Here is a 24601-nt window from a genome sequence, read left to right on the forward strand (position 1 = left end):
GGGGCAGGCACAAGGACCCCCACACTACACAACCCCAGCTCCACCCTGCCTTACCAGTGGAAAAGGGAGATGTCCACAGATCACACACAGGTACACAGACATACAGGTGTGAGTGCAAACACACACCTGCCCACAGGTTCACACACTCCTGCATGCATCTACACACATGTCCTCACCCCTTCAGGTCTGCACACCAGGGCCAGGGCCATGCATACATGGGGTGGGTACACACAGGTGCTAAGGTCCTGGTCACATGTCATCCCCCTCCCCAGGTGTGCACACCACACCATTGGGTCTGCCATAGGTGGGGGACGCACTCACTCACAGGCCCACATGGACATACACAGTCATGTATGCAGGAGGCTGCACCTGCCCCAGCTCGGCCTTACCCCAGTGACTTCTTCTTCATGGCTGGGACGATCTCTGTCTCAATGTCCACATTCAGGTCAAATTTCAGGGTGAAGCACTCCTTGCTTGGGTCCTGAGAGCACATGGGCCTCTTAGTTTCTGCACACCTCATGCCCCACCCTCCCAACCCAGGGTCCAGGATGGGAGCCCCAGTAGGGGAGTGAAGGCAGGAATCTCCCCAGCCCTCCTTTCTCAGGGAGCACCCCACATGCCTCCTGCCGGAGAGTAGCTCCCGGAGCAGGGCAAGGTGGCCAGGGACACACTCATTCCAGGCCCCATCCTTGGTCCTGGAGGTCAGAGCACATGGGCTCAGCCCCAAGGATGGAAAGGAAGGCGCCAGGGAGGGGCAGGGGCTGTCGAGAGCCCCCTCTGCCAGCCAGGGGCTCCTTACATCTGTGTGTCTCCTCCTCGCCTTCTTGGAAAGTTTCAGGCCTGTGCTCTTTGGGTCCCTGCAGGAAAGCCAGTAAGGGCAGAGGTTGGAAGTGTGGGTGGGATGGGAGTGGGCCCTGGCTGGCTGGCCACTCTTTGCCAGGTGACCAGGCAACTCAGTTGTCCTCAGGCAGGCCAGGGCCCACAAGGGGCTGTGCGCCCTCTGGTGGCCAACACGGGAGTCACACCCGGGGTGCCCAGTCCTAGGGAGTCTGATGCCAGGAGGCTGGCCCAGGAGGGGAGGCCCCCTCCAGGAACCAAAGCAGCTGAAGGGGTGGGGAGGGAGCTCCAGTCAGCTCTTCCGAAGCCTCTGGTCTCTGGGTCTCTGATCTAAGGCCCAGCCTTGGGAGCCCTCAGGCGTCTGCTCTGCCCACTGACCCTCACCTACCCTCTGCCATCCACTGAGCTTTCCTCGTCCTCCTCCAAGTCCACTGCAGGGCTGGTGCGTGGGGGGCATGACCGGGTGGACACGTTCCGGGCCAGGACAGAGCCTTTGGAGTAAAGTAGGAGGGGGAGTGTGCTCCCCCCCGGGCCCCTCCTTAGCCTTCCAACATGGTGTCTGCAGAGGGGCAGCACCTGCTCCTTGAGCGCCCCCTGCCCCCCACGCTAGCCAAGGCCTTCAGCTCTGTTAGCAGAGAGCTCTGTCACTGCTTATTCACCCCAGCACTGCAACAACACCCCACCCCAGGTGATTCCCCATCCCCAAGACTAAGCCACCTGTGGCCTCAGTTTACCGTCCCATAAAATAGGAATAAAGAAGTCCTGTTGCAGGAAGGAACCGAAGTCCCCAGACTCTTTCTCTCAGGCCTTCCCTCCCCCACTGTGTTCACTCCCAAAGTCCCAGGGAGCCCTGGCACAGGGAGAGTCCTTTTGTCCCTCTGACCAGCTGAGAAAGGAGACAAAGGGTTGGCATTTCTGGCCAGGCCCGGGTGCTGTAAGCCATCCCAGCCCAGCCAGTTGGCACTGGGCCTGGGCCAGGTCCCATGCAGCAGGAGGGGTTTCTTGTTTCCTGCTACAAGTTCATTCCGACCTGCCCACCCCACTCCGTCTGTCTCTGCTCGCCAGCAGCCTGGCTAGAGGATTTGCCCAGTTCCCCCGAGCTGAGGACGAGAACAAAGGGGCTTGCTTGGCGCTGGCCCTGCCCAAGTCAGGGGCAGAGACGGCTGTGGGAGACACAGACCCAGCACCTGGTAGGGACAGGTCTACTCTCAAGATGGGGCACAGTCCCCCAACTTTTTCTCTCACTAAGAAATGTGGAACAAAAGGGGCCACAGTGTAGTTGGGGTTCATTATTGACAGTCAACTCTTGTCCTTCTGATGTCCTCTTCATGGCTCGGACAGTTACCAAGACACTGTGCCCAGACAGGACGTTTTGAGCTACTCCAGGAGCTCTGGCGGCCAGGCTGGAGTCCCCGCCTGCACTCACCTTGCGGAGTCAGGTCAAAGCGGATGTGCCCATCATAATGCATGGCGCTGTGGAACTTGCAGTCACAGGCTTCGCAGAGGTTGAGCGGTCCTCGGCGGTGCAGCTGCTGGCAGTCAGCGTGGTGGCACACCTGCACAGGGAAGGAGGGGGCGGTGGATTGGGCTGGACCACAGGCAGGCTCCCCTGCGCCCCACATAGTGCACAGGTGCAGGTCCTGGCCCTGATGGGGGCTGCTCTTCATTCTCCAACCATCCATTCCCCATAGGGCACCTGGTGCTCTTTGTCTCTGCAAATGGCTCCCAAGCTCCTACTGTGCATCCAACCTGGGGGACGCAGAGAAAACCAGAGCCCTGCCAGGGAGGAGTGCAGCGCGCAGGGGAGACCTCCAGTAGGCAACCACAAGCTGAGTGCTATCAGGGCCTCTTCCTGGGGTGCAGGCAGGAAGGGACCCCCAAATACGCAGAAGCCTCTGCCCCCACCCAGACCCTCACCCTCAGCTCTGTGAACCTGTCAAGCCCCTTAAGAGCCAATCCCAAGGGTGTGAAAGTACTTAAAGAGGAGTCAGGGACAGGTGCTGGTGCCTGGATGCCCATGCAGTGCCCACGGGCTACTGCTCAGTGACCTGACCCCAGACTGACCGGTTCACATGTCTACTCTCCCCAGACCCAGGGCAGCTTGCAGGTCTTCTCCCCACCCTCCACCTCCCACTGCTCACTCACTCCCCACTGACTCTGCTTCCTACTTTTCCGGGGAACCAGAAGCCAGTCCATGAGCTCCCTCCATAGAGTCCCCAACCTGTCCCTATCCGAGGCCAGTGTTCCACTAACCTCCACCTCTCTGGACCAGGTGCAGGACCCCAGTTCCACACTCACCCACTCCCATACCGTGTCCCCCTCTCCACTGGATCCTCCCCAAGGACACATCACATTTACTCCAGCTCTTGGGCTAAGGGAAAGATGCAAGGAGGCTGGCCTCGGGTCAGCCTGTGGGCTCTGGAGACAAGAGGAAGTGAAATCACGGTTTGATGCTGGCTGTTTGGGCCCTGTGACCCCTACTCCTCCATCAGACAGAAAAGAGAACATGGGCACAGAAATGCCAGGGGTGGGGGACAGACTTGGGAGGTGGCTTGCTCCGTGGAGCTGGGACTCAGGTGGGTGGCTGTGGACATGATGGCCCAGATTCCCGATGTCATTTCTCACTTCCACAGCCTTCTCAGGTGGCCAAGTGTGTGCTTGGGGCTTGAGGCAGGGACAAGGGGAGCCGTCTGGCTGACCAGAGCAGCTGTTTCTACCTTTAGTTAGTCTGCTGCTAAAGAGAGTGTAGAAATCACTCTCTTCAGCCACAGCTCTGCCAGCCCCCACCTCAGCGTCCCCAGGGTACTGCTGGCAGAAGGGCCAGCTTTACAGATTTGGGATCCCCGGCTGCAATCATCTCTGCCTGACAATGACTCTGGGGAAGGCACCTGCCCCTTCTTCCCAGGAATCCCCCAGTCTACCAGCCTGGCAGCCCCCCCATCCTCTGCAGCCAGCCTGGCACAGGTGCTCTCTCCAACTCCTTCAAGGCCTCTGGAGATGTCCCGACAGCTTCCTTTCGCTGGTGCCACGCTTGGCACTGGGCCACGGGGCTGCAGGCCTACCAGTTACCCAGACTCTGGCTTCCCAGTGGGTGGGGGTGACATGGCAGGAGCCATGCTAGGTCGTAGGGTCCTGCAGATGACCTCTGGGACCCTTCCAGTCCAAGCCCCTGGTTCTCTGCCACAATCTTGTTTTTAAGCCAATCCAATATATGGACTGCAGATTCTACACAAAGATTGACTCCTTACGGCAGATTCAGTAGTTAACAAATATTTATTGAGCACCAACTATGTGCCCTGCCCTGTGGAGGCTCTAAAGAAGATTCACTTCCCAGCACTGTGGGGGGCTTTGGAGAACACCACGAAGCACCTCCTCCTCCTCCTCCTCCTTCTATTATTACTGCTATCATTATGTTACTACTAATAATACCAATGAGAGGAGCCAGCGCCCAGCCTGTGGCTGCCCTCCTCTGTTTCCACCCTCGCAGCAGCCCCCAGACTCAGGGACACCAGGGTCAGGCCCAGCATCTAAACCAGGTGGTGTTTCCTCACTTAATTCAGCAGGTCTGGTTAATGATGAGGTTCCAGGGATCTGCAGAGAGAGCCCCATGCCCTCCCAGCGAAAGGAAGCTGTTGGGACATCTCAGAGGCCTGGAAGGAGTTGGAGAGGGCACCTGTGCCAGGCAGGCTGCAGAGGATGGGAGGGCTGGGGGATTCCTGGGAAGAAGGGGCTCAAGTGGGTCTGGGAGGCTGAGGCTGGAGTGGGCAGAGTCCCCTTGCTCTGTGTCTGCTCCCTCGCTGATTCTCACATCTCTGTCCCCAGACTACAGGGTCTCCACAGCCCCCTCCAGGGAGGGGGGTCTCCCCAGCACTAAAGAAGGGCAACTCCTTCCCAAAGCCGGACTCTTAGGCCCTTTATCTCAGACCCAGGTGCCTACTTCCCACCTTCTTTGTGCCCACTATGGGCACCCCTGGAGGACATGAGCACCCCTGCCAGCAGGTGCAGGAGCAAAAGTTCCCAGGATTCAACCGAAAGAGATGAGCCCACCCGCAGAATGCCAGGTCACACTGCACCTCCAAAGATGGCAAATGGACCCAAACTTTACAAATAACAGTGGGACGCTTTGGGGAGTCCGGGCCACCCCCCATGAGATGGGGCACCAGAAGTCAGTCTTCCCCCTCACACAAGGGCTGGGGCAGGAGGCAGGAGGCAGGAGGCAGGAGCAGCAGGGCTGTGGGCGGGACCTGAGCACAGGAAGGAAAGGGGGAGGGGTGGCCCTGGGACCCGCAGGTGTGTCCGGACGCAGCCCTGGACACAAAGGGCCAGGGGTGGGCTCACGACCTTCGTCGCCTGGCCCCCGCAGGGCTGGGGGCCACGTCTCAGGGCCCCAGCGCCCTGCACCCGCGTTGCGCAGCCCGGGCTGGAGCCTCGGCAGCTGCGAGTCCCCTCCTGCCCTGGAGACCCACGAGGAACGGGGAAGCCGGCAGCGGCGCGCGCCCCCGCCCCCGCTCAGTACCTGGCCTTCCCCGTCGCGGGCGCGGCCTGCCACCCAGCAGGGCTCGGGGTCCCGGGAGGGCATCCCGGGGCCCGGCCTGGAGGCCGCGCAGCGCCCGGAGACGCCGGGGCCCGTCCCCATGGCGGCCGGAGGAAGCGGCGGTCTGCGCCGCCCGCCGGACACAGCGTGGCGCTCCGCTTCCTGCCATTGTGCGGCCGCGCCCGCCACGCCGAACGCGCGGGGACCCGGGGGAGCCCGGCTCGGGGCGCCTCCGCCGCGCCCCCGGCAGGCCCCGGCTCCGAGCTGCGCCCCCGCCCTGGGAGCTCCGTGCCGGGGAAGCCCGGATCGCGGCCGGCGCCCCACTCCGCCCCGACCTCCACCCCACCCCCGACCCAGGGCCCTTCGTTAAGCCCTGCAGACCCCCCCCCCCAGGGCCTCAGCCCGGGTCGCCTTCTTCCTCCCCTGAAGCAGCTTCCTGAACCTGGTGGCCGAAGAGGGGGGGCCGGGACTGGGACACATCCCCCCCGGTGCGGGGACCCCGCTCCCCATCCTGCCCCGGGGACACCTCTGCTCTGACCTCCAGCTTCCCCACCCCAGCCACGCATCCGGCGCTCAGAGGCCCCCCTGAGGTCATCTTAGCTCCCGCCCATAGTCCAAGAGACCCCCGCCTGAGCCCGAGCCCGAGGGACCCCCCTCCCTCTTCCCAGCCGGGGACGGAGGGGGCCGGGTGACCACAGGTGGCGGCGGCAGGCGGAAGGCCGGCGCGCTGGTCGGAAAGGGAGGAGAGCGCGGGCTTTGGGGAGCCCCCAGGAGTCGGGTGAGACCGCGCGTCAGGAAAACCCCACAACCCAGCTCCGCCTTCCCGACGTCTGGAGCCCCCAGGTCCCAGCTGGGTCCCCCGGCTCTCGGGGCCACGCGGGAGCTTCCGCGACTGTATCGCTAGGGGGCGCTCATCGGTGACCGAGAGGACACCGCTCAGGACTGGGGTGCGGTGCAGGGCTCCCCGCGGTAGATGGTCAAAGCGCTTTTCCACTTTGGGACTGAGGGCGGCACTATGATCCTCATTCATCGCGTGGGGAATAAAGTGACATGAAAGTGCACAGCCGGGACTGAAAGCCAGACTCCCGCCTCCACTTCTGGAACAGATTTTTTGGGACACCCCTCAGTACCCATAGGGTGAGGGGCACCGGCTGTCAGCAGCCCACCCACCCCCAGACAGCTCCGGGGAAAGAAGGTGGGGGTCTCTGAGGAGGGCAGCAGCTTATGAGAAGCCCACCTCTGCTCCCAAAGCACAAGCCCCCTGCTGTCCACACGATAGGCAGATCTTTGGAAACTAAAACCCAGCCATGCCACTCCTCCCTTAAAGCCCTCCAGCAGCTTAGAATAAAACCCCACACAGCCAAGCTCCCACCCCACCTCCCCGGCTGCTGTGCTGGCCTTTCTCCTCCGCACAACTCCCCAAGCTCAGCACCTCACCACTGCACGCTGCCAGGAACACCACGTGCTTGCTCTGGACCCCAGCTCAAATGCTGCCTCTCCAAAGGTGGACAGCTTTACCCTCCTCTCAAAACAGCCCCTCAGCCTCCAGCTCAATCCTCTTAAACTGAATTATTCCTCAGCATTTACTACTGCCTGAAGTTGCTTTACTCCTTGTTCACTTGATTATCGGTCTTCCCTGCTGGAATATCCTCTCCAGACCTCCCCACTTAGAACACGCCTGGCTCCCAGCAGGTGCTTGGGGTAGACTGGATGATAAATGGATGAATGACAGCAAGGGAAGGGTCTTCATGTCAGTAGAATGCAGTGAGGGTCTCAGCCAAGATGTCCCTTCCTGCCACCGACAGCCAACGAAGCTGTCCCCACTCAGCCTCCGTGACCATGGTCCTGCTGGCCCAGGCCGGTCAGTTTCCACTTCAAATTCTGGTGGTCTCGCTCAGGCCCTGGCCCCTGCAGCTGCCCCAAAAGCCAACAGCTGAGCACTCGCCAGTGCCAGCCTGTGCCAGCAGCTCCCGGCAGCAGTCCTGCTCACTCTTCTCAAAGGCCCTAAAGGAGATACTGTTACTATCTCCACTTAACAGATAAAGAAACTGAGGATTGGAAACATTAAGTGGCTTGCCCCAAAGTCACTAGCTGGTAAATGGGCAAACGGATGCCTGTGCTTTGGACCCAAGTGCCTCAGGCACCAGGCAGGGGTGGGGAGCATAAAGACCAGCTAAAGAGGTGTTTTGGGCAGCAGGGCCTCGAGACAGGCAGATCCCAAAGCCAGCTTAGTGGATCCCATTGGTCTGCGGTAATCAGGTCACATCAAATGGAGACCATAGGGGCTGGGCCAGGACAGTTCGCTGGAGGTCACCCGAGTGACCAGGCCCTGGCCATCCCTGAGTCATGCTGTTTCTTGGCTCCTCCAGTCAGGGCCGAGGGCTGCTCCTTAGAGGCCCAGGGCCCTGCTGCCAAGAGTGCAGGGTCAAAGCACCTGCAGAGTTGGGGGTGGGGGGTAGAAGCCCCACATCAGAGGAGGAGGCCTCCTGGTACCTATGTCCTCCCTATAGGAGACAGCCGAAACGGCCTGTGCTCAGGTCAAAGAGGTCCCAGCCCCTGACTCCCTGGGGATGGGCCCCTCCCCAGCCAGCCCCAGCCCCAGCTTCAGGCTCATGAGTCAGGGCTGGCTTGTTGAAACTGATACCCAGAAACCAGATGCTGGACTGATGAATAATGGAGTCTCCAAGGCGGAGCCCCCTCCCACTGCCCCCCAGCCCCAGAAAAGCAGAGGCCTGTGTACATCCTCACCCCTACAAGAGGTTGGGGCCCCAGCCTGGTCTGCAGTGGGAGAGGGAGCTCCCTGTCCAGGAGACCACAGGTCTGGGGCAAGGCCTGGGGCCAGCTCTATGCACTGCCCTCAGCCAACTGGCCTGAAACCAAGAGTTGAAGCTTCCTGGCTGGAGGGACACCCCTGCCCAGGGGCTCCCCACCTGGACTAAGCTCCCCTGGGAGCTGGCCCCATGGCCCCATCTGGCACCTTGAGAATTCAGGGGCGGTGGCTGCATGCGTGGGCAGGTCCGTCAGGGCGGGGCCAGCTCCACCAGGCTGCTCTCCTGGCTGCAAATGGCCAACCCAGCTCCTCCCTTCCCCTAGGCCTGGGCCTCACCCCTTCAGTCCTGGGGTTCTGGGGCCCACCTGGAGACCAAGCCTACCCTCAGGCCCTGTCCTGTGCTGGGCAGATGGCAGGGATGTATAGAACTTCTCCACAGGCCAGGCTCACCACCTGGGCTCCAGAAGCCAGTGAGACCCTTTCTTCCCCAGCAAGTAGGCTGGTTGGGACCCAGTGCTAGGGAGAGGGAGCGGCTGTAGTCAGTGAATGCACCTCCTGCCCAGTCCCTGCACATATGTGCCAGACCCTGGAGCTCAGAATCCCAGCATGGCAGCTAGTGCCTTATGGCACCTTTCTCCAGCACCATATAGAAGGCTCACTGGGAGGAAATTGGGGAGAGACCCCATGCCTGGGCTGCAGATGACCTGCTTCGGGGGCCCACCTATCCGTACCTTTATCCACCTGTGCGAAGAGAGCCCTGTCAGTTCTCTAGAATTTTCTTCAGTGATGCCCTCTGGGTCTAAAGTGTGGCCTGGACCCTGGCCAAGGACAGAGGAATAGTAAAATCCTCCTAGAGCCCCCAAAACTGGGGAAGGCTCCTGGGGAATTTGTAGGGCCGAGGGGCCTCCTCAGCCCCCATTTCCTCGTCTATAAGAGAGGCAGGCCAGGGCCCTCCTGGGTCCCTCGTCCTGCTCTGTCTCCCCATCCCCCAGACGGGTGCCAGCGGCCCACTCCCGCGCCCCCTGCCGGCCGCAAGAGGACTTTCGTCCTGGGACCTACTCGGGGACGCCCAGATGGGGCAGGGTCGGCGGAGCCTCCCAGCCACCCTGTGCCGAGGCCCCTCCAGGGTCCTCCGGCCCTACCAACAATTCTCACACCGGGGCTGGGGCCCCAGAGGCTCCTCACGGCCACAGCTCCGAGCCGCCCCACCCTAGAGTCACTGGGGTGGGACGAGAGCTTGAGCCCATTCCGCCCTCCAGTGAGTGGAGGTAGAGCCAGTGGCGCCCACCGATACCCACCCGCAGGGCAAGGATTGCGTGGGACCCTCTACTCCGGCTTCTGTTCCTTAATTCAGGGGGAATCTTGGCGTCCGGACACGCCAGGTTTCCCCAGAAGACTCACCTAGGGACGTGGGTCTCCTTCCCTGTTGCGGCTGGGGCTCAGGCCAGGGCTGCCAAAGCCCCGGAGGTCGCGCCGGGCTAGGGAGACAGGAGGCGGTAGCGGCGCGGGACATAGGGGGATTACGGTAGGCCGGCGCGGGCGCTACCACCTGGGCGGGCCGGGACGTACCAACGGCGCGCCGGCCGGGACCGGGGAGCGCCGGGAGCCCGGGAGCGGGGGAGGGGCCGGCCGGTCCGGAGCTCCCCAAGCTCACAGCCCCTAGCTTTTAACCTGGGCGTGAAGGCAGCAGCTCGCCCGTCCCCGGCGAGGGCGCGCCTTGGCCGGAGAGGTGCCCCCGGGGGTCCAGGCGGAGGGACCCGCAGACCGAGCCCAGTCCCGGGAATCGCCCCAAGCCAGGCCCGCTTCCGCTGGATTCGGAACTGCGCCCTCCATGGCGCCTGAGAAACGGCCCGCCTGTCTCCGTGCTCCCCTTTTTCCTGGCCCATGCCTGCATGGCTGTAATAGGGGCCAATCGCCCGCTGGTGGTTCCCAGCTGCCCAGTTTAGAATAACTCTGCGCTCAGGACTGGGGGCGAGGGGAGTGTCTGGGAATAGCGGGATTCCGCAGAAGTCGTCAGGCAACGCGCCCCAAGCACACCCTGCCTTCCCTAACTACACAGCGGGGGAAAAGGGCAAGCTAGATGGGTGGACTGGGCCTAGGCCAGATCTGGGCCAAGGAGAACTGCAGCTCCTCTCTGTGCCCCTCGCAGGGCCAGGGTCTCCAGGCTCCCAGGCCCCCTCCTTGGCAGCAGTGACCCTGAGGCTGGGTCCACCCCAGGGCAGCTCATCTTGGCCAGGTCACATGTAGTGGGTCCTCTGTCCCTGCCTCTTGAGCCAGGTCCCTTCTGCTTCCCACAAAATTAGCCACGGCCCAGGAATTCCAGCTGCATTGCCTCTCTGGTACTGCCCCTTGCTCCCGACTGCCACCTGACTACAGCCGGCCAGCATCTAAAAAGTCCAGTCACCTCCAGCAACCCCCAGAATCTGGCCATCCTCAAGGGCACCCTGACCTCCCACCTCTTAGGCCCAAAGCATTGCCCAGAATAGGTGACTCCCTCTCCTATTATTCACTACATCCTGCCCATTCTTTCTCCACAGGGATCTCAGATCCACCCCTTCCTCTGCCCTGTGTCCACCGGTCTTCCTCTGGCCACCCCTTCCCTAGACACACACCCCCTGACTCATCCCTGCCACCTCACAGTCCATTGTTAAGCTGAAAGGGTACTCTAAATAAAAGTCATCAAACCCAACCTCTACTCTCTCTGCTTGAATACCAAGCAGGGGATGGGGTGCTCACTGCCTATACATCTGAGAACAGCTTCAGCTGTTGGAAACTCTTGCCTATTCTGAACGAAAACTCACCTCCTGCCAGGGCCCTTGGGAGCCGTGTAGGAAAATGCACCCCCTTTCCTCCTGTCAGCTCCTTAGAAATGGAAGGCTCTAAGAACAGACAGCCCTGGTTTGAGTCTCAGCCTTGCCCAGCAAGTCAGTTCACCTCCCTGCTTCTCAGGGTTCTGTCTCTACACTGGTGGTGGGGTGGTCCCTATGGCATCGGGTGGGTGAGGACTAGAGGGGTCCCTGTGGTGAAGCACCGACCGAGGCAGGGCCTGGCACACAACAGGTGCTGAGTGAATGGTGGCTACTGGAATTCCTACCTTTGCTTGAAGATGATACCCTGAGGGGCCCATCTCCAAGATAAGCACCCCCAAGTCTCCTGTCCCCTCCAATGTGGTGACCCAATGTCTCGGGCCAGTGTCAGCCATCCTCCATGTCCCCTTGTGCCCTGGGGTGCCCTGCAAAGACTCTGACCAGAGTACCCAGTTCAAACGGGCCCAGAAAGGAGCCAGGGAGTCCAGACACTGTCTGTGTGGTAGTTACCTTGCAGAAGGGCAACCATACCCACTCTGTCATCACCTGGCCCTCCATGAGAGAGGGAGCGAAGACCTCCTCTGTCTCCCTTCAGATTCCCAGCTCTGCCTGCCCGGGGAACAGGACAGATCTGCCACAAGCATTTGTCAGGCTAGGTGGGGCTGGTTAGGGTGTGGGGTGGAACCTGGTAGGGTCTCAGATCTCATGGAGGGGAGGGAGGGCACACCTGAAGCCTAGGAATTTCTCTCCTCCTCTGTGGAAGAACACATAATCACAGTTAGCATTCTCTGGGACGCCTAGGGCAGGCCACACGCCACTAAGCACCTCACATACAAGCCCTGTTTTAATCTTCACCACAATTCCAGAAGATTTCCTTGTGTGAAAACTGAGGCTCAGAGAGGTGTAGTGACTTGCCTAGGGTCACACAGCTGGAGAGGGATGAGCTTTGACACGGACCTCACGGGTGTGGGCTACTCTACACACTTTCATCCTACAGAGGGGCGGGAACTTCTCTCCTGGGGTCTGAGGCAGGGTGTCCAAACTCCTCCCCGACTTCAGGTCCTCCCTGTCCAGCTCCGCCTCCCTCCCCAAATCTTCGGCCTCCCGCTTGCTCCTTGCAGGCCCCTGCTCACTCAGCTTCACTCCACCTCAATACCTCTCCATTCCTCGGGACACCAGCAGCCTCCTCCAGGAAGCCCATCCTATTACCCCTCTCTAGGGGTGCGGCAGGTGATTCATCTGACACCCCAGCACCCTAGAATGGCTCAAACAAAACCTCCAGGGTGGGTCCACAAGGGAAAGGGTCCAGTTCTGATAGAAGACAGCTCTGCGCCGGGGCAGCCAGGGGGTCCGGTTTGGCAAATCCCAGTCCTTACTCCCTCCTCCTCCCAGGGGAGTAGGACGTCAGCTCCAGGAGGGCAGGACGTTTGTTTCCCAGGGAGCTCCAGGGCCAAGAACTGGGCCTGGCGCTGCAGATGCTTCAAGCTGATTTGGTGAATGAATAAATAACATCATCTCCTTCAAAAGGCTAGTCACATCCTGCTAACCATTCCTACAAGGCTGCAAGGACTGTAAGGAAAGAGGTGCTTGCTGTCACCCCAGACCTGCCTGTGGTGCTGCGTGACGTGGGCAAGTTCGTTCACCCGTCTGAGCCTCAGTCCCCTTACGTGTCATGGGGGAATAACCAACACGTGTCTCCAGAGGTTCCCTCATGGGTTCAGTGAGAAAAGCAACAGGGCCTAACACCCCACCTGGCATATAAACGTGTTCAGTTAGTGGTAGTTATTACCAACAACAATAAGGACATTCTTTTGTTGTACAACCGAAACTGCTATGATACTGAATGTCGACTCCACTTCAATTAATAAAAAGCAAACAGAAAAAAAATTAATAAGGGCATTCTTTGCTGCTCTTTCTAACAAAACCTGAGCTTCACTCACCTCCTCTCAGCCTCTGCTTCAGCCGGCTCATCCCCTGGTAAGACCTGCCTATGGGCCCTTTTTTCTTGCCCTTCCTGGACCACCTTGCCTTACGCTCTGCCTATCCACCTTTTCACCTCCACCAGAGGCCACCTTCTCCAAGATGTCCTCCGGGACTAACCCTCCTGTCTCTGATCATCAGGGATCCCTGTCCCCAAAGTGAGGCTGTGCCCAATGCCCCAACATGGGTCCCACAGGTGTCAGGGCTTGGGGCTCTGCCCCTGTAGGCTGGGTGATCTGCTGACTGCTGATGCCAATGTTAGCCATGCTGAGTTCCAGGCAGGTCAGGCTGGGCTGGAGCAGGGACCTGGAGGCTGCAGAGGGCCTACATTTGCTCCAAGACCAGCTCTTGTATCACCGGCCTCACCTCTGAGCAGTCAGGCCCTCCTACCCCTGCCCAGGGCCTCTGACAGTTTGTGGGCCTGTCCCTGCCACAGGATGGGCCCCAAGGCCTTGCAGGTCCCTGGCTGGATGTATTTTTGGGGTAGCTGAGGCCAGTTTATCACCAGAAGCCCCCATCTGGGGGAGAGACAACCAGCCAAGACCAGAACCGCAATGCCAGGCACCATCCGCGCCAGCAGATTGTATGTGACATCACAGCCACCCCCTTGCCCGGTGACCACGGCAACTGGAAGCCTCCCCCACCTCTCCCCGCCCCCAGAACAGTCCTCCGCGTTCCTTCTAATGTGGTCTTCCTGTACAGAATGTATGCGCATGTGTCTGGGCAGAGGGGGGTGGTAGGGAGAGCTGGGGGAGTGGGAGGGTGGCATTTTCAATTTCCTGCAGCTGGCAGAGCTGAGTTCACAGTTGTTAGGAACATAGGCTCTGGTATTATACAGATCAGGGCTCTGGGTTCAAATCCCAACTTTGCCACATCCTAGTGATGTGTTCTTGGGTGAGCCACCACCTCTCCAAGCGCCAGTTTCCTCATCTATCAACGAGAATAATGACAGGACAGACCTTGGGAGGCCAGAGGGAGGAGGCAGTGAGTCCTCAGGGCCTGGGCCTGACACATTAACTTGTGGCATTTACTCCCGTTGCCACTCAAATGTGTGCTGGGAGGGCCCAAACCTGGGTCAAGCCCTGGCTTGGTCTCTCCTGAGCTTCAGGGCCTGGGTCAAGTCACAGGACCTCTCTGAACCTTGGTATCTTCATCTGGAAAACAGGGTGATGATGCCTTCCTAGCAGAGCTGCTGCAGTGGTGCATAGAGCACAGAGCGCTTGTGGCACAGAGCCCCACTCGAGAGAGGCAGAAGTGCCCTGTCATATATTTATCCTTATTCCTCCTGTTTTGAGCGGCTCCCAGCTCCCAAGCCCTGGCACCCCAGGACCGGTTTGTCCCTTCTTCCCTTTGTCATCCCCAGAGCCGCAGTCACTCTCATGAAGTCCCAGAGCATCCCCAATCCATGCCCAGGCCTAAAGAGTAGTCCAGTGCTGCAGGGAGGGTGCCAGCTGGGCACTGAGCCAGAACCTTAGTGGGGAGGTCCTTTTCTTTGCTAAGTCTCAGAGTCCTCATCAGTGACATGGGGTCGTAGTTCCTGTCCCCTCAGGGTGGTTGCAAGGACTGAAGTGCAGGAAGAGCTTTGGGACATCCTTGCTCCCCTGCCCTTGCCAAAGTACCCCCCCACCCTGCTCTTCCTGAGGCAACCTAGGTGTGTCTCCTAGACCAGCCACCCTGTGGCCCTGCCCACCCCGAACCTAAATTACAGTGGCCCAGCCAGCCACAGCCTTGCCAGGGACCCTCTCCGGGATAGAGAGGGTGGTTAGAGCCCCGTCCCCTGTGCCCTGGCAGCTCCCAGGCTCTCCAGGCTCCCTACCTTGGCTGCCCACGCCTTGTCCATGCAGTCAGGATTCTGACAGCGCGGTCCCTTCTCCTGCGCCAGGCTCCGGTTATCTGTAGAGAGGAGTAGAGGGTTATCAGCTGGGGGGGGTCCAGGGAGGGTGTGTCCCAGGCGGAGGCACCCAGGCTCCCAGGGACCCCAGAGGCCCCCCCTACCAGAGAACGGGTGGGGCTGGCTCCTCAGTCCTCCCTCCAAAGGAGGTCACTGTCCCTTTCTCTTTTAAATGCCAACTTATCTGCATGGGAATCTGTGCAGAGCCCTTTTCTTGCTGCAGTTCCCCAGGGAAATTATCCAGATTCCAGGGGGAGAAAACGTCTTTGGAAATAAGCTGCTCCCTCCCTCCCTCCCTCCCTCCCTCCTCCCCACCAGTCAGGCTCAGTGACCTTGTGGAGCCCCAGACTTCCTGGGGGAGCCTTCCAGGGCTGCTGGCAGAAGGGGGACCCCAGGGGTCCAGGAGGCCTTCCCGCCCCTGCCCTGCACATCACTGCCTCCACAGCTGAACACCCCCCTCCGCTGTCCATCCTTAACCCAGAATTTGGCCCCCTCCAAGCTGCCTCTCTTCCTAGGGTCTGGGCACAGCGGCGGCGGGCGCAGGGAGGGGGCGGAGAGGCTGCGGCGCGGCCAGCGCGCAGGCCCGGGCGAAGGGGCGCTGCCGGCGCGGCCCCAGCACGGGGGACAGTCTGGCCCCTGCCGCCTGGTTCCGGGGCCGGCGTCCGCCGCCCCCCAGCCCGGTCAGGCCTTCCCCAGAGAAGGGGCGGGCCGAGCCCCCCGCCCGGCGCCTGCCCGCCGCGCCCCCCGCCCGCGCCCCTCCCGGAGCCGGCGCGGAGGCCGCCCGCCCCGGGGCCTGAACGGCGGGGCCGGTCGGGGGGCCAGGACTCACCCATGGAGGCGGCGCGGGGCGGCCGGGGACGCGGGCGGGCGGCCCGCCTGGGGCGCGGGGCGGCGGGGGACGGGCCCGGGCCGGCGGACGCGAGCAGATCGGGCGCCGGGGCCGCGGGACCCTCGGCGGCGGGAGGCGGGGCGGGGCAGGTGGGCGGCGGGAGGGGCCCCACGGGCGGCCCCGCCTGCGGGGGGCTGGACTCCGCGCCCTGTCCCGCCCCGCCTCCCGCCGGCCCTCCGCGCGCCCCGCGCCCTCCGCCCCCGCCCCCTGCTGCGGGTCCGCGCGAGCCCCGCACCCCGCGCACCCCTGCCGCCCACCCGGCCCCGCACCCCGCTGGGCAGCGCGGGCGCCCGCAGGGACGATAGGACAACCCGCCTCTCGGAACTGTCGCGGGCTGTGACCAAAGGCCATCCCTCCGCCCCTCAACTCCCCAGCCACCTCAAAAGAAAACACCTTTGTTTTTTATGTGGTCAAGAGGCATTTTCTCAATCTCCTGGAAAATGGAAATAAAGGCATTTTAGACAACTTTGCTTTTTCTCCTGGACTGAATGGTACCAAGTGGAAATGGCCCCTTCCCGGGGGTAGGAATGCAGGCCAGGACAGCTCCCTGGCACACCATTGCCCACCGCCAGCAGACTCCCTCCCCCACATTTAGAAATGCTGGTGTGAGGCAGGCAGGGGCTTCATAAATAGGAGTGGACTTGGTGGCTACTGTTGTTTTATTGTTACCATCTCTGTTGGCTAGCCTTTTTAAAGTTTATGGAAGGATAAATATGTACAGAAAAGTGCAGCTAGCATGAGTGCACAGCTCAATTTTCACAAAACAGCCAGCACCAAATGGAGAGGCAGAGCATCGCCAGCCGCGCTGTAGAGATCCCCTGGTGGGCGCTGCCAGCCGCAGTACCCAGCTTCTAACCGCCATGACTTCTAACCGCATCTATTAGCTTCGCCTGGTCTTGCACTTAAATAGCATCACGCGGTGCTTGGACATTTCAGTGGTTACAAAACACTTTGCACTACAGAAATGAAGCCCTGGGGAGGTAGCCAAGACTCCCTCAAAGGATTCGCAGTGCTCCCAAGGCTGCCTAGAACCCACTCCACCTGCAGGTTGGTGCTGGGAGGCTCTGGGTCCATGAGGCCCAAGTATGGCAGAATCAGTTCTGGTGGGGACTGGGTCCCTCTCCCAAAGGCTCCCCCAGCCCCTTCCCCAGAGGCCTCTCAGCTGGAGAAGGGTGCCTGCCTTTCCGCATGTGTCCCTTACATGGGCTGCCCCTGGGGACTCACAGATGACCAGAACCCAAGTCCCTACCCTCAAGGACTCTTGGAACTGTACTGGGTCCCAGGCCTTCCTGATTTTCTGGATTCAGTCAACAAACAAACACTGAAAGTCCCCTGGGGACCCACCATGTGCCAAGTCCCAGGCTGGGCACTGGGAACCCCTCAGTGCCCTGACAAGCCTTAGGGAGCTCCCTGTGGGGCCTGGTGTCAGGCCAGCCCTTTAGAGGGCAGCACGCCTGCAGTGCAGCAGGGAGGCGAGTCTCAGGAAAGAGGCTGGCACCTGTGGTGGTACAGTGTCCTTCGGTCTCCTCTTTGTGCAGTGTGAACCTGGGGCTCTAAGAAGAATGATGTGCCTGCCTCTGAAATTCGGGACCCTCAGGCCACTGCATCTCTCAGCGCACATAGTTCTTTCTGACCCACTCAGAATCTCTGCTTCCTCAGCTGTCCAGAGGCCCAGTGCTGCCTGACCTGCCTCTAGCAGGTGAGCTGGGAGATGGCCCTATGAGGACCCTGCCCCTGGGAGCCTGTGGTCAGCAGTCCAGCCCTGCCTGCCAGGAGGTACTGATTGGAAGGTGGGGAGGAAGGCAGAGCTCTCCATACAACTCCAGCAGCACCCCTCTGTCTTTTGGGTTCCTTGGGACCTGAGACATCAGCCAGCTTTGGGGGAGGGCTCCACGCACCCTGTGGGGGACTTCTCAAACTCAGCCAGACACCGTCTGTTGGTGGAACCGGGTCCCTGGGTTCTCACAACTCTGGGCCTTGGGTCAGGTTCTAGCACCCTTTGCCCCAAGATTCTGGATTCTACTCTAAATTCTGCAGGCTCCAGGCTACTTCACACCCTAGGGTTCTGGAACTGCCTTCCCATGACTGCTCCATACACAGCCACTGTGGGACCAGACTCCCCCACAGCCTGTGGGGTTGTGATGCGTGGGTTCTGGAGTTCTTGGTCCTGGTTCTTCTGGACACTGGGGTTCTACCTGGCTGGGGTCTCTGGCCTCTAATTCTCCTGGTTTCAGCCCCTTCAAGGTGTCCAATCTGCTTTCTAGACACACACCCCCCCCACCGGGCTGCTTGGTCCTAGCAACACTAGGATCTAGCTTTCTCTGCACTAAAGCCACCACCTCCAGGGCCATGGGTGTGTTGCTCTCTCCCACAGACTCCAAACACAGGAAAATCAGTGAGGACCCCCCGGAAAGAAGCTTCTGGGGACGAGGGAGAGCTCAGGCGTGGGACAGCTTGCCTCCACCACAGGCCTGCCTTGAACTCTCTAGGCAAGCCACCCATCTACGGCCCTGCAGGAAAGGTGTGCTGGGTGAGGAGACATGTCATACTAGGTGCTGGTATACCCTGGATGCAGCTGACGGGGCCACACATGGCCACCTGGCCTAGCCCATCAATCAGATTCACTCTGTTGAGAATTTAAATTGAGGCAGGCAACTCCCTGGAGCCCTGAGACCATGGAAAGTCAGTCTGAGTGGGTACAGAGCCCCATGATTGTTGGGGAGCGGTAATGAGGGGACCCACAGCCGGTTAGTAGGGAGAGCCCTGGAGCAGCGCAAGAGGGTGGTAGAGGGGCCTCTGTGACTCTGCGGCAGCTTCGGGGGCCTGCCTCCACTGCCCGCCCTTAGTACCCCACCTGCACTGCCCCCTCTGACCTGAGGCAATATGAGCAGATGTCTAGCTGCTCCCCCTCAGCCAGACCCCAGGCAGACCTGGAACTCGGAGCCTGCCCCCACCAGTGTACCGGAGGCTCCCTCTGGGCTGCCCTCCGGGCCCCTCAGCCAGGCAGACAAGCCCACCCGCCAGCTCCCCCGCCCTCTTAGACACCTTCGCGTCTCTCCCCCAACTCCATCTCTACCACAACTGGCCGGCAGGGCGCCTGGGCAGCAGCCAGCCGGCAGACATGTTTTGTTTGGCGGAGCACAAGGCTTCAAAAGAATTTTAATTGGTTGCCAACTTTGAAAAGTCAGATTTCACATAAAATCCAGATTTCTGGCTTCCATGGACAAACCAGAGGAGCCTGGCAACTCTGGACCCATATGCCCGATGGCTCCCACTCCCAAGTTGTGTCTGCCGTGGACTGGCCCCCTCCCTTCCACCGTGCACGGTCCCCACCGCTCCCTATCGCCGCCCACCAGCCTCACTCCGGCAGCCCTTCGGGAGCTCCTCTGCTCCTGTCGCATCCTCCCCCTCGCTGCCCACCAACATCCTGCCGGCTCTCCAAGACCCAAGTCAAGTGCAGCTACCTTCCGGAGGACCTTTCTGTTTCAACATATCCCAGTTCCAGCTGAATCTCTCCCTCCTTCATCCCACTGTCCTGGGATGGGCCTTTGAACCGGCCTAGGACTCTTGACCTGTCTCTCCCAGCAGACGGCTTTGGGGAACAACAGCCCATAACCTCAGCTCTGACGGGCCCGGCTGGGTGCTCGGCTTTCTGCTCTCTCCGCTAACCCTCTGCAGTGAGGTCTCACCCACTGGCCACCGCAGCCCTGCAGCACGTGCTGGGGGGCTGGTCCGTTCTGAGATGTGCTGTACATGTAACACACACGCTGGATTTTGAAGACTTTGTGCCAAAAAAAAAAAGAGTAAAATCTCATTGACGAGTTTTTATATTGATTACGTGTTGAAATGATAATGTTTGGAACATAGTGGGTTAAATAAAATACATTATTAAACTTAATTTAACTTACATGTTTTCAGCTTCTGTTTCACTGTGTTTTTAATGTGGATACCAGAAAATGGTAATGATCCAAGTTCTGTTGTATAGGGCTGTTCTGAACAATTGAGAGAGGGAGGTCTGATCATTGTGCCCATTTTACAGGTGAGGCAACTGAGGCTCAGAGGGTTGGGAACCTTGCCCAAGGTCATGCAGCTAGTGAGTGAGAAAGCTGAAGACTCCAAGCCTACGCTCCTGACCAGTGGGCTACACTGCCCCACGGTGCCCCCACAGTGCCTGGTCCAGTTAGGTGCTTGGCACACAAGAATTGGCTCCCCCTTAATCCCATAACTGCCCCCTTCCCTAGCTGGCCCCAGCCTGATACAAGTGTACAAGAAGTCACTCTTTCACTCTTGTTCTTACTTCTCAGAGGTTAGGGCTGTGAGCCCCCACTCCAATGGCCCCTTCTGCCCCACGAAGGCAGAGCTGCACTGCCTACCACTTCCCAAACCCAGGCCTGGCCGTGCAAAGGCTGCCCCTCCCAGGAAGCAGCTGTGGCCTTAAATGCCCTCTCCTCCGCAAACCCTGCCCTCCTGGGAGCCTGGCCATGCTCGGGCAGCTCCCCAGGGCTGTGCCAGGGCTAGAGCCCCCTTACCAGGGCAGCCTGGCGAAGGGCAAGGTTTGGCTCAAACCTGGCCAAAAGCCAAAGGGACCTGTCCTGGGTGAATGGCCGCCAGCCGCAGGAGACTTCTGCCACTCCCTTCCCTGGACACTGGTCAGAGAATCACAGGTGGCCTGGGAAAGAAACGTGTTCCCCTTCCCAAAGCCCCACGGGGCATTTTGGGGTAGGGCAGTCAAGTGGGGACCCTCCCTGGAGGAAAGGGCAGGGACCATGGCCTCTGACGCTCTCCCTGCCTGCAGGCCAGAACCAGTGCAGGCACCATTCCGTGGGGCCTGGAGACCCCAACCCTTGCCCTGCCTGCCCACATGCCTCAGTAAGAAGAGGCAAGAGGACGCATTTAGAATTCCTTCCTGGGGCCAGAGAAACCGTCCGCACAGTTCCTGCAAGCAGGCCCGAAGCAAGCCAGCCACTTCCTCTGGCTGAGGCTGCTGTGGGCACCTGCCCATCTGCCCACCCCGGGTTTCCTCCCGAGGCTCCTCAGAGGAACTGAGAGTGGCCAAGGGAGGAACAGGAGCAGGGCTGCAGATACAGCTCGAGACTCCTATTCCGGACAGTCATGCTCCGTGCACGATCCCCACCCTATCACTGGGTTGGGCTGGCGCCGGGGCTCACCACCCACCCATAGTGGGCCCAGGCCAGGGGCCAGCTGGCTGCAGAGGACAGAGCCCACACAGACAGCTGCGGTGCCCAGCTCGCCCACCCGGCCTGCCCCAGCACAGCCCCGAGGTCTGCGCGCGCAGCACGACCCACCTGCTGTGTGCCGGGCCTCTCTCCCAGCTTGGGTAGAGAGGCAGGGGGACAAGTGGGTGAGCAGGGCCTTGTCTGTGGCTCTGAGGATGAGGGCAGGAACTGTGTCTCTGGGCACCCCCACTCATGGCCCCGCTGAGCCTTGCCTTCATTTCTGGAGTAGAGGGAACACCAAGAATCATCCCTGCCTTAAAGGGTGGGCATGAAGATGCCAGGGACCATAGCTTTAAAAAGGCTTGGCATGGAGCAAGGCCCCTCTAAACGTCAGCTGCGGGGCCCCAGAGCTGGCAGCGAACGGTCCCTGTGCAGTGGGCTGTGGAATCCCAGAGGTGGGAAGGACTGCTCTTCCCCGAAGGGAGGGTCAGCGGGCTTCACAGAAGGCACCCCAGAGCCTCTCAGAGTGGGGCGCCCAGCCACAGCCAAGCTTGGGCTTTTCCAGATGCCTGAGGTGTGGAGAACAAACTGGGGGTGATGGGGTGGCACGGACCCTGCTGGGCGTCCATGGCTTGTGGCCGAGACTGGCTTAATGATGTGAGGCAAAGCCCTGGTCCTGTCAGGACCTCTGCCACCTTGCCTGCCTCAGGCGGACAGGAATCTGCCAGGTGCGGTATAAGCGGACCGAAGCCCCCTGCAGCTCCCCCTTCCTGGCCCACTCTCCCAAGCCCCCTCTGGCTCCAGAACAGTGCCCAGCTAAAGGACAGGAGCGTTCCCCTACGCTGCCCTACTGCCACACAGGCCTGCCCCCATGTCACCCTCCTGCCCCCGCCCCCCGCTCTGCGCCCAGCCCAGAATTACGGGCTCCTCCCCACCCCCTGCACACACCCCTGGGGGCTGCTGGGGCTCGTGGGGCCCGGTGCACCCTGTGCTTCCCCTCCAAGCAGCTTCACCCCCGTCTGCTTTGGTTGGTGGGGCAGGAAGCAGGAGGTGTCCCATCGCATGAAAACACCTGTTGTTTATGCCCACAGGGCCCTTTCTCTGAGAGTAGCGTTTGCCATGGCGCTTTGTAGAACCCATGCTCCGTGTGGTCTCCTTCCACAGCGGATGCCAGGCCTGCTCATCACTTTCCATGCCCTCTGATCTCAGGAATGGGTCAGGGAAAGCCCCTGCCAGGCTGTGGAAGTTGCACCTGAGAGAGGTTTCTGCAAGTCTGGGCCTGTGGCTGGGGGGTGGCTGGAGCCTCGCACCCAAGATGAGGAGGGCAGGGAGCACACTGACTCCTAGGCTCCCTCACCCTGCCCACTCCTGCAGGCCAGACCTGGGTTGCTGTCACTGGCACCAAACTGTCCCACAGAATTAGAGTGTCCAGCCCAAGGCTGAATTTTCCGCAGGGCACCTGGTCAGTCAGCCACAATAAAATGGCAACCATGACCCACACGGACTGCCCCCTTGCTCTGTGCCATGCCTGCAGTGCTCCGCGTGTGCACCTGAGGCGGCCCACCCACAGCGCACATCTGGGGAGGGAGATCGCGGGGAGTGGGGCACCCAAAAACAGGCCCCGGGCTCAGCGTCCCCACTGCCCATCCTGCCTCTCAAGGGACTTTATCTTTCTGTGCTGCTGATTCCTCATCTGCAATGGGGACAAGAAGAGAAATGACACATGTCCTGGAGCCTTCAGCACGAACATTTCAGAAGGACTCTTCCCAGCATGTGGCCCTGATTTGGAGGCAGAGGACAGAGGTAGAGCCCAGGCCTGGAGCCCAGTGCCAGCCACAGCTGCCCTGCTCCCAGCCTGGCTGTGGGCCCACGAGCCCAGCCCAGCAGGCCGCAGGAAAGAGAGGCTCTTCTGCCTGCCCCCGTGTCCCCATAGCCCCTAGGGCCCTGGTACTCAGCCCCTCTCCGCAGCAGCAGCTCTCAGGAGGGGCTCTGGCCCTCATACCACTGCCGAGCCAGTGGCTGGCAGCAGCATGAACATGGGGCGCTGGCCACAGGCTCTGGCCAGCGGGGGGCCAGGCAGCCCTGGTGCTGCAGCCTCCTGAAGACCTCCCAGGAAAGTGGGCCCACACCTACCCTCAAGGTCCTTCATGATGTCCAGGGCGGAGCTCCAGGAGAAGCGCTCCACGGCCCCGAGCTCCAGCTCAGCCAGGTCACCGGGCAGGGCCTCCAGCTCGTAGGCACCCCGCTTCTTCCAATAGAGAAACATGCTGAGGTCTGGGGAGGCCCCCCTGCTGGGCCCGAGCCCTCAGAGCAGGGTGACCCCAGGGACTGAGTCCCCGAGGCCTGGGTGCAGTGGGTGCAGGGGCCGGGGAGGGGCTGCGGGGCCCCTGGGGCTGGCCTCGGGCAGCAAGCGAGGCCCTCCCTGGGGAGGGAGCATTCTGGGAGTGTCTGGGGGCCTTGGAACCGACCAATGGCCAGGGCCCTGGCCTGCACAAAGCGTCTTTCTTCCCCTCCTACAGACATTTTACAAATTTCGACTTCCCGGCCCCCTCGGAGCCCCCACCAAGGGGATGGGTCGGCCGTCTGGGGACAGCAGAGGCCCGGCAAAGAGTGCGATTGTTTCATGGTCTCTTGGCTAAGACAAGTTTTCAGAGGAGAAAAATGTGCTGTCCCAGGAGCAATCCCAGCCCCCTGCCCCAACCTCTGACCCCAGCCCCCAGCCCCAGCTGGCCACTGCTGGATTTCTCAATGAGGAGAGAAAGCACCCATGGGGGTGCTGTCGGTGACCGCAGAGCTGTTCTCAGCTGCCTGACTGGGCCTCCTCCCCAGGAAGCTCAAGGCATGTCTCCCAGCTCTGCTGAGCAAAGGCTTGGTGGCCTCCAGGGGTCAAAGGGCAGGAGCTGTTGGCCAAGCCTTAGCCTCCCGGCTCTCTGGTCTCTGCCCGCTGGGCTCTCACTCACCAAGGGCCCCTCTCCTTCCTGGCTGGTCACACTTCACCAGGCTGCCCACCCACCCAGCCTTCCTCCTTGGGCTGCTTTACCCACCCCAAGGGCAGCACCAAGCATGGACCCTGGGCAGGCGGAACCGGTGCAAAGAGCATCACAGAGCTTCACTGCCCCCATCCGGTGGACCCGTGGTGGGGGCTGGGGAGGGCTGGGCATGTGAAGGAGCTGAGGGGCACAGAGCCAGCCACAAAAAGAACTGTGAGGAATAAAAACCCAGCCACACTGAAAATGCAATCACCAGTCAGTTTATTCCAGAGCCTTGCAAAATTGCACGTTTCACCTAGTTAGAAAGTGCACACTAGAAGCCATGGCTGCCCTCTTGGGGGAAGAGCTCTCCTGTACCCAGGCACGTTTGGGCTTTCCCACAGAGGGAGGATTACCCCCATGCCACAGAAGAGGAGACTGGAACTCAGCTAATAAGGAGCAGAACTTGGATTTGAACCCAGGACTGTCTGGCTGCAAATCCAGCCTGGGGGAAGGCCAAGTGGTCAGAGGGCAGTGGGGCAGGTGCTCAGAAATCCACACTGGGCAGGAAGGGCACCATCCTTGGCCTGCCCACCAGCCTCTGCCATGTCGCCAGGCCTCCTCTGTCTGACCCTGCCATGGCTCTCCAGCCTGCCAGGGCCCCATAGGAGCTAGCCGGGATGGGGGCAGAGCTGGCACTAGGCCGCTGCACCCCCCAACCAGATGCCTGGCAACAGAGAGGTGCGA

The 24601-nt window shown here is 60.9% G+C and overlaps 1 protein-coding gene across 12 annotated transcripts in view; it reads right to left on the minus strand.

Annotated features, from left to right (window-relative positions):
• Positions 1-23153, minus strand: part of PLEKHG5 (pleckstrin homology and RhoGEF domain containing G5) — a 30496-nt gene extending 7343 nt beyond the window's left edge. For 3 of the 12 annotated variants that reach the window (XM_036925372.2, XM_036925369.2, XM_036925370.2), the window contains exons 1-6: positions 5354-5498; positions 3136-3255; positions 2264-2393; positions 1226-1328; positions 800-857; positions 390-481 (exon numbers count right to left, since the gene is read on the minus strand). In XM_036925372.2, coding sequence (XP_036781267.2) covers positions 390-481; positions 800-857; positions 1226-1328; positions 2264-2393; positions 3136-3255; positions 5354-5473 — 623 coding nt within the window. In that variant the 5' untranslated portion in view covers positions 5474-5498. Of the gene's footprint in view, positions 1-389; positions 482-799; positions 858-1225; positions 1329-2263; positions 2394-3135; positions 3256-5353; positions 5499-9542; positions 9697-11458; positions 11558-14744; positions 14822-14923; positions 15064-15648; positions 15797-23018 lie in introns of those variants that run through there. The other 9 variants (XM_036925374.2, XM_036925375.2, XM_036925371.2 and 6 more) reach the window with 8 other exon arrangements.
• Positions 23154-24601: the final 1448 nt, after the last annotated feature.

Source organism: Manis pentadactyla, chromosome 4 (assembly GCF_030020395.1).
Source record: "Manis pentadactyla isolate mManPen7 chromosome 4, mManPen7.hap1, whole genome shotgun sequence".
In the NCBI taxonomy this organism is placed as follows: Eukaryota; Metazoa; Chordata; class Mammalia; order Pholidota; family Manidae; genus Manis; species Manis pentadactyla.